The sequence below is a fragment of the Octodon degus genome, unplaced genomic scaffold (assembly GCF_000260255.1).
Source record: "Octodon degus isolate 3935 unplaced genomic scaffold, OctDeg1.0 scaffold00016, whole genome shotgun sequence".
In the NCBI taxonomy this organism is placed as follows: Eukaryota; Metazoa; Chordata; class Mammalia; order Rodentia; family Octodontidae; genus Octodon; species Octodon degus.
This window is the reverse complement of record NW_004524592.1, coordinates 15,812,780-15,821,544: the sequence shown is the minus strand read 5'-3', so window position 1 is coordinate 15,821,544 and position 8,765 is coordinate 15,812,780. Positions and strand designations below refer to the sequence as shown.

The 8,765-nt window shown below is 42.2% G+C and overlaps 1 protein-coding gene across 1 annotated transcript in view; it reads right to left on the bottom strand.

Moving 5' to 3' along the window:
* Sumo1 (small ubiquitin-like modifier 1) overlaps nucleotides 1–8,765 on the bottom strand; it is a 35,304-nt gene that overhangs the window by 7,172 nt on the left and 19,367 nt on the right. Inside the window, exon 2 of the mRNA XM_004626663.2 lies at nucleotides 4,825–4,899. Within this exon, the coding sequence (XP_004626720.1) occupies nucleotides 4,825–4,899 (75 nt within the window). The remainder of the gene's footprint in view (nucleotides 1–4,824; nucleotides 4,900–8,765) is intronic.

The window sequence follows — 8,765 nt, the reverse complement described above, 5'->3', positions numbered from 1 at the left end:
CCCCTTTACATCATTCTTAACACGATTTTTAAATTTATTTGTTACCAGGAATCAAATGAACTTGCCAGGCAGGCACTGTGCTGCTGAGCTCCAACCCAGACTCATCACAGGATTTTTAAGACCATTTGCTGGGCATGGTGGCATACACCTGTAATTCCATCACTTAGGAGTCTGAAGCAGGAGGACCACCACAAATGCAAGGCCAGCCTGGGTTACATAGTGAGTTCAAGACCAGCCTAAACTACAGAGCTGGACTCTATCAAATAAACAAACAGAAACACTCCTCAAAGTATCCATTACAAAAGAAATAATAAAGATAATCTGTCTTAGGTGTTAAAACTATCAATATACATAAAAATGTCAACAAATGCACTCCTTCATTACTACATGTCCATTCCACTGTTGAAATAAAAGAGGCACTATCACACCCCTTTAAAAGCAATTCAAAAAATAAAAAATAAAGCAACTCAAAGGGCTGGCAAAATAGCTCAGCGGATTAAAGCACCTGCTCAGGCAGATGCAGGGGTCAGAGGTTCGATCCCCAGCCTGCTATGCCGGCCCCACCCCTGGGGTGCGCTGAGACTTCGAAAGAGACTGGGCGTGGTGGCCCATGCCTATAATCCCAGCTCTAAAGAGGCTGGACACAGGAAAATCACTACGAGTCCGATCTACGTTGTGAGACCCCGTAGACCCTATAGACCTTTCCTAAAAAGAAGTTTCAAATTAACCATAAAAGAAACTCAAAAATAACCCCATCCAACTGAGGAGCCATAAAGGTGATCAAATCTAGGTAAGAGGCATACCAAAAAATATGAGGTAAGGAACTTACTCCACTGAGACAGTTACCCCATTGAATCCTTTTCTCTCACATGAATAAAACGAGTAAGAATTCAATCAGTCAAACTGATCTGTGGGACAAAAGACTCTTTTCTCTCACCCAGACTGCCAAGAAACCACTGAGAAAACACTGGTATTAAACACTGTAAAATCTCAAAGCTAACCATTATAAATGTATTTCATATTCCCAAATAAATATTACATGTTTAATACTTAGGATATTCTTGGGGTGGGGGGCTGAGACAGGGTCTTGCCATGCAGTTCACACTGGCCTCCAATTCACTCAAAGAGCCCAGGCTGGTCTCAAACTCATAGCAATCCTCCTGCCTCAGCCTCTAGAGTCCTGGGATTTCAGGGGGGTGCACCACCATGTACAATTCAGGATATTCTTGTTTGTGACTACAGCTATGAAGAAAAATTTATTTTCCCATAGATAATATGTAAAATTTCTATAGCATAATACACATTAAAATTATTTCTAGATTAATTAAAATAGCTAACATTTTAAAAAATATTTTCTCCTTTTTTAAGAGAAAAAATTTTCTCCTACTCCTGGGATTAGAAAGTCCTTGAAAGCAAATTTTGACCTTTGGGGGGGTTGGGGGGTTACCAGGATTCAAACTCAGGACCTTACACTTGCTAGGCAGGTGCTTATGCTGCTAAGCTATATCCCTAGCCCTGACCCTACTTTTTAAAAGCATAAACTGTCCATATAGTAAGATACCATAAAGAAAAGTCAGAGGAAATATTCGTAACATACAGACCAGAGAAATCAAAATAATATAAAGAACCCCTACAAATTAGTAATTTTTAAAAAATAAAATCCTTAGAGATTGCATATAAATAAATTGACAGCCTGGGATGGGGAGGTAGCTCAGTGATCTAAGCACCTTCCTGGCAAGCGAAAGGACCTGGGTTCCATGCCAGATACCACCTGCCGTGCTGGCCACTGAAACCAGGTATGGTGCATGCTTGTCAGCACTGGAGAGGCTGAGACAGGAGGACTGCTATCAGCCCTGCTGTGTAGTAAGACCCTGAACCAAATAAATAAATAAATAAAAGATTAAAAATTTTTTAAAAAGAAACTGACAACCCAAAAGCCCACATTACCTACATTCAACTAATTCTTCCTAAATGACAGGTCTGGGGCAACATACTTAAACAAAAACTACTCAACATACATAATGAAAGATAAAAAGGCAGGCGCTAAAATCATACATTCTTTTGAGGAAACCATAGATGTAAGTCTTTTGTGACCCTGGGTTATACAACTACTTCTTAACTTCGACAGCAAAATTGCAAAACAACAACAAAAAATAAATTTAATTCATCAAAAGAAAAAGATGGGGCTGGTGAGATGGTTCAGTGGTCTAAAGCACCTACTTAGAACAAGTTTAGCAAAGCACAGGGACCACAGTTCAATCCCCCAGCACCACATGCCAGCCGGCCCCGCCCCCTGGTGGGCTGAGCTGGCCACACACACACACACACACACACAAATAAATAAATTAATTAATTAAAAAAAAAAAAGAAAAGAAATGGAGAAACTGTTAGTAGGAAAGTAAAGGCTTACAGACCCTGCTGAAAAGATTGGCAGTTCCTCAAAAAGTTATTACAGGGGCTGGTGAGATGGCTCAGTGGTCTAAAGCACCTACTTAGAACAAGCTTAGCAAAGCATAGGGACCGTGGTTCAATCCCCCAGTACCACATGCCAGCCAGCCCCGCCCCCTGGTGGGCTGAGCTGGCCACACACAAATAAATAAATAAATGTTATTACAGTCACAACAGACCCAGCAGTTCCATTCCTAGAAAGCCAAAAACATATGCCCACACAAAAGCATACATGAATGTTCACAGCATTACTCATAATAGCCACAATAGGGAAATAAAGTATCATCAACTGATAAATGGATAACAAAATGACTTCTACCCAGCCAGTGGAATATCACTCAGGAATGAAAAAAGGAATGCAGTGCTAATATATGCTACAGTATGGATAAACTTTAAAAGCATGCTGGGTCGGGGAGATGGTTAAGTGGAATAAGCGCTTCCCTGGCAAGCACAAAGGTCTGAGTTCGATCCCCAGTTCCGCAAAAAATAAATAAATAAATGCAAGCATGCTAATGAAAGCCAGACACAGGGGCTGGGAAGATAGCTCAGCAGTCTAAGCAGCTGCCTGGTAAGTACAAGGACCCCATTACTGCATGCCGTGCATGCCATGCTGACTCCAGAACTCAGGGCGCACTGTGCCAGCCACTGAAACCATGGTGGCCCATGCCTATAATCTCAGCACTGGGGAAGCTGAGATAGGAAGATCACTATGAGTCAAGCTGCACAGTAAGACCCTGTTCCAAATACATACAGACACAGGTAGGTAGGTAGATAAGTAGACAGACAGACAGACAGACAGACAGACAGACAGACAGACAGACATAGATTAAAAAAAAAAGGAACCAGACACAAAAGTCCACATTCATTTATTTACAATATCCAGAATGGGTACACTCATAGACACTAAAAGCAGAAGAGCGGTTGCAAAAAAAAAAAGAGTGCTCGCCAGCAGCTAGTAGAAGAGTAGGTGGGACAGTAAGTCACAAGGTCTTTCTGGGGTGATGAGATGTTCTGGAATTAGCAGTGAGGGTTGCGCAGCCTTGTGAATATACAAAGCCCTGAATTCTATTTCAAAGGGGTACATTTGAGGGGCAAGAGGTTTAATTCAGTGACCCGAGTTCAATTCCCAGTGTCCCCCACCCCCAATAAATAGACAGACAAGACAGACAGACAGACAGAGTGGTGCATTTGAGACTCAGTGTCAAAAAAAAAAAAAAAAAAAAAAAAAAAAAAAAAAAAAAAAAAAAGCTGAGTATGGTAACACACACCTATATTCTCAGCAGCACTAAACAGACTGAGGCAGAAGGATTACCTCAAATTCAAGGCCAGACTGTGCTATATAGTGAATTCAGGGGCAGTTAAAACTACTCAGGGAGGTCTTGTATCAACAAAAAACAAAAATAAAAAAGTAGTACATTTGATGGTTTTTACTTATAGTGTCTCTCTTTTTTTTCCTTGTCTATTTGAGACAGGGTCTTGCTATACAGTTCAGGCTGGCCTTGAGCTCACTTTGTAGCTCAGGCTGGTCTCAAACTCCCAATGATCTTCTCGCCTCATATCTATTGTCTCTTATTACAAATTTTTTGAAAATAAGACAGATTAGGGCTGGGGAGATGGCTCAGTAAAATAAGCGTGTCCCTGGCAAGCACAAGGCCCCGAGTTCAATCCCTGGTTCCACCAAAAAAAAAAAAGATGGCAGATTAATGGGGCATGATGTAAGACCATACATAGAAGACAAAATTTACATGTTATTTTGCCTGGTTCAATTCCCAGTATTTAAAAAAAATATATATGTTATTAATAATCAGAGAAATGCACACTAAACAAACTCTTTGTCTATGATACAGACACAGAATTGAAGACTGGTACCCCCACATGGTTGGGAGATGCAAGGAGATGGTACTTGCAGGCTCTGATGGAGCAAGACCAACATCCCAATACTGTAATTCTTTCATACTTAAAAAACTGCGATGATTCATTCCTCCAACAGTCTTCAGCTTACCCTAAGACACATGTGAGAGTCAGCAAGAAACAGAGGACCATCTAGGGGACGTGGACAGGAGACACATGGAGAAGGGGAGAGGGAGGGACACACAGAGTCAGCAGAAGGACTGAGACTCTTCTATTTAATGGTAGCCCTAGCCTTACCAAGGTATAGCGTTTTCCACACTTCCCCATAAAGCCTGCCAACTGAGAATAAGTTTCCATTTAGAAAAATTAAGGTGATCTAAAGCTGACCTCTAACAGATGCATGCATAATTGAATTTTTAAAAAGTCCTTTTTAATTAGCCTGCCTTTCTTAAAACACTATTTCCCTGTGTGTAAGAGATTATCCCAACACTGGAAGAGTCAAAGGAGAGAAATAAAGACACTCACCTGTCCAATGACTTTGAGTTTAATGTATTCGCCTTCCTTCTTATCCCCCAAGTCCTCAGTTGATGGTTTTGCCTCCTAAAAGAAAAGCACAAGTTAAGCCAGAACTCAACAGGATTCCAACAATGCGGGAATTAATAAAGAGAGTCAATGAAAGGGACATAAGAGTAAGTAAAGCTTCTACACAGCAAGACAATAACCAACAGAGTAAAGAGTTGACAGAAGGCGAGAAAACCACTGCAAAATAATCTTCCAACAAAGGATGAATATCTAGAATATATAAACACAAAAAACTTACCACCAAAAAATCAAATAGCTTAATGAAATGGGCAAATGACCACACACTTCTACAAATGGCTAATACATATACAAAAAAAAAATACTATTTAGGCCAAGCTTGAATAGTGAACAACTGTAATACCAGCACCTAATAGCTGTGAGGCAGGAGGATCACAACTTCAGGGCCAGCCTGGTCCACATACAAGTTCAAGGTCAACCTGAATTATATATACCAAGATCCTGTCTCAAAAAAAGTTCAACATCTTTAGTCATTAGGAATATCAAAACTAAATTAGAATTCCTCTTGTGGTTATCATCAAGACCACAATAAATAATAATACACTGTCTCAGTTCCTTTTCACTCCTTGCTGGGACAAATATCTGACACCCAAAATTAAGGAACGAAAGGTTTATTTAGCTCACAGTGGAGGTTTCAGTACGTACTTGACTGGCTTGAAGGCAGAATGGCATATGGTAGAGGGCAGCCATTCAGAACAACAGAAACAGCAAAGAGCAAAGAGAGGACCTGCAGCTGATGCAGCTAGCAAGCCTCTTTTCTCTCCTTACATTTGTATGCAGATTATCTGCCCCAGGGGGGGTGAAGCACTCACACCCATAATCCCAGCACTGGATCATGAATGACTCACAAACTAGAAGCAGCCCTATGACTGCATGAGGCTTTGTGGGGACACCTAGACATAAACCATAATATTCCACCCCTGACCCACCAAAGACTCAGGCACATCACTTTATGCAAAAGACATTTTACTTCACCTCTAAGAATTGCTAAGGTCCTAGGGCTGGTGAGATGGCTCAGTGGTCTAAAGCACCTACTTAGTAAAGCACAGGGACCGCGGTTCAATCCCCCATCACCACATGCCAGCCAGCCCCGCCCCCTGGTGGGCTGAGCTGGCCACACACACACACACACACACACACACACAAATAAATAAATAAAATTTTAAAAAAGAGAGAATTGCTAAGGTCCTAACATTTTCAGCATTGCTGAACACTCCAAGTCCCAAGTCTCCCCCAAGATCTAAAGGCAAACTCTTAGCTGTGAACCCCTGTACAAATGAAAACTTAAACACTTTCAACATTCAATGGTACAAGATAAACATTACCATTCAAAAAGGTACAAACTGTAGGATTGGAACTGTTATGGTTTGTGTATAGCTGTCCCCCCAAAGCGTCATGCAGTCTTGGGGTGGCTTCTGGAGTTCGTAATTATTGTGGGTGTGGATGCTGCACTTGCCCTAGGACAGGTGATTTGCATTACAATGTAAGGTGGAAAGAGAAGTTAGCTGCCTGAGCTGCTGCTACTCCTCTTGAGCTCACTCTTGCTCTTTGCTGCCACCATGAAAGGTTGCCCTCTGCCGTGTGCCGCTCTGCCTTGGAGCCAGCTAAATATGGACTGAAACCTCCAGTAACTGTGAGCTAAATAAACCTTTCCTTCCTTCGTTTTGGCTGTCAGGTATTTGTCACAGCAATGAGTGAAGAGTAACTAAGACAGGGACCAAAGCAAGGTGAAAATCCAGAAAGACAAATGTTAACTCTTGTAGTTCCATATTCAACAACCAAAGCAATCTGTGGCAAATTGTGAACTCCGTGTGGCTTCACCTCTATGGCACTTCTGGTGGTAGCTCCCATAGCTTCTCTCTCAGGCCTATTTTGCTCCCTCCTTGCAGATTCCCTTAGACGACACATACTCCTGGTTTTTCCAAACTTCTGGGGTTTCCACTACACATTAAGCTTCTCACTCTCTGCTTCACACACTGCCCTTTCAGGGGTACACTGCATAGCCTCCCAGGCCTTCTGAAATCAAGGTGGAAGCCTTCTTAACCTCAGAACTCTTGCATTCTACCTGCGCCTAAAACCAACACCACGTGGATGATGCCAAGGTCTGCTGCCAGCTGGAGCAGTAGCCAGGCTTTCTTCTTTCTTGGATGTAGGGGTTGAGTGCCTGGACTGCTGATCACTCAGACCTTGACTCTGAGAAACAAATTCTCTAGAATGCTGCCATTCGGGAACATGGGCTCTGTGGCCTTTGCCCTGAGGCAAAGTCCCTCACCCTTGCAACTCTGAGAATGCAAAGGGTGGAAACCTGATGCCTCCTGTGATGCCCTCATGCCATCTTTTCTATTCTCTTATTCTTTCTCAGCAATGGATATCCTCTCAGCCCTATCTTTGCAGTCCACAGCTTTATTTGGCACTTCCTTTCTGACCAAACTCACAACATTTTAAATCATCCTGCTGGGTTCTTTGCCCTGGGTTCTCAACATAAATCTGACTAAAAGCTCCCAACAGTAGCAGGCCACTGCCTCAACATTCAACTACCTTGAAATTTCTTTTGTCAGATTAACCAGTCTTCCACACTTTATCTCAGCCTCGGACAAAGTCCCTGGACACAAGCAAAATGCAGACAAACTTTCTGCCAAGCCATAACACACATCATCTGGAGTCCAAAAACCAATTCAATCCTTCTTCCCAGCAGAAACCTCCCCAGCCTGATCTTTACAGGCAGGCTATCAGGCTTCTGGTCTTCTGAGTGCTGACCAGAATCCCCCATACAAAACAGCTGATGGCGTTCCAGCTCTTCTCTAGCAGGACACATCTCTGAACCTTTCCTATCTCTTCCTATAAGCCATTCCCAAAGGCTCTTGAATGACATGGTCATGTATATAGACAGGCAATGACCCTCCTCCTGGTACCAAATTCTGTCTGTTAATTTTCTCTTGTTGCTGGGACAAATACCCAACATCCAAAATTAATGAAGGACAGGTTTACTTAGCTCACAGTTAGTGGAGGTTTCAGTCCATACTTTTCTGGAGAGTGATACATGGAAGAGGGTGACCATAGAAGAGGAAAACAGCAAAGAGCAAAGGAAGGAACGGCATTTGATGCAGCTGATGCAGCTAGCAAGCCTCTTTCCTCTCCTTACATTTGAATGCAGATTATCTGCCCCAGGGAGGGTGTAGCACTCACACTCATAATCCCAGCATTGGATCATGAATTAATCACAAACTCTAGAAGCCGCCCCATGATCACATGAGTCTTTGGGAGGCACACCTTGACACAAACCATAAACATACATGCTGGGGGGGAGGAAAGACTAGGGCTGAGCACAAACCTATCTACACTGCTGGAGGAATGAAATGAGTACAGCCACTATGGAAATCAGCATGGCGATTCAAAAAACTAGAAATAAGCTGTTCTCTCTAGCTATAACCTCTCTTGGCACATATCCAAAGCAGTTAATATCAGCACGTACACAATACTATGTATCCTCTATAAAAATCAATTCAAAGTGGATCAAACACCTAGGTATAACACCTAAAACTAATAGAAGAAAACACCACAGGCCAGAGTGGGTAACAATGAGATCTTGCCTCAAAACAAACAAACAAACAAACAAAAAACCATGAGTACATCCAATTAAAATTAAAAAGTGGGCTGGGGAGATAGCTCAGTAGAATAAGCACTTGCCTGGCAAGCGCAAGGTCCTGAGTTCAGTCCCCAGTACCACATAAAACAAAAAGAAAAAAGAATGTATATTCTAATGAAAGCAATTATTAGAGGTAAAGGGAAAGAAATTTTTGGGGCCGGGGAGATGGCTCAGTAGAATAAGTGCTTCCCTGGCAAGCACAAGGGCCTGAGTTCAATCC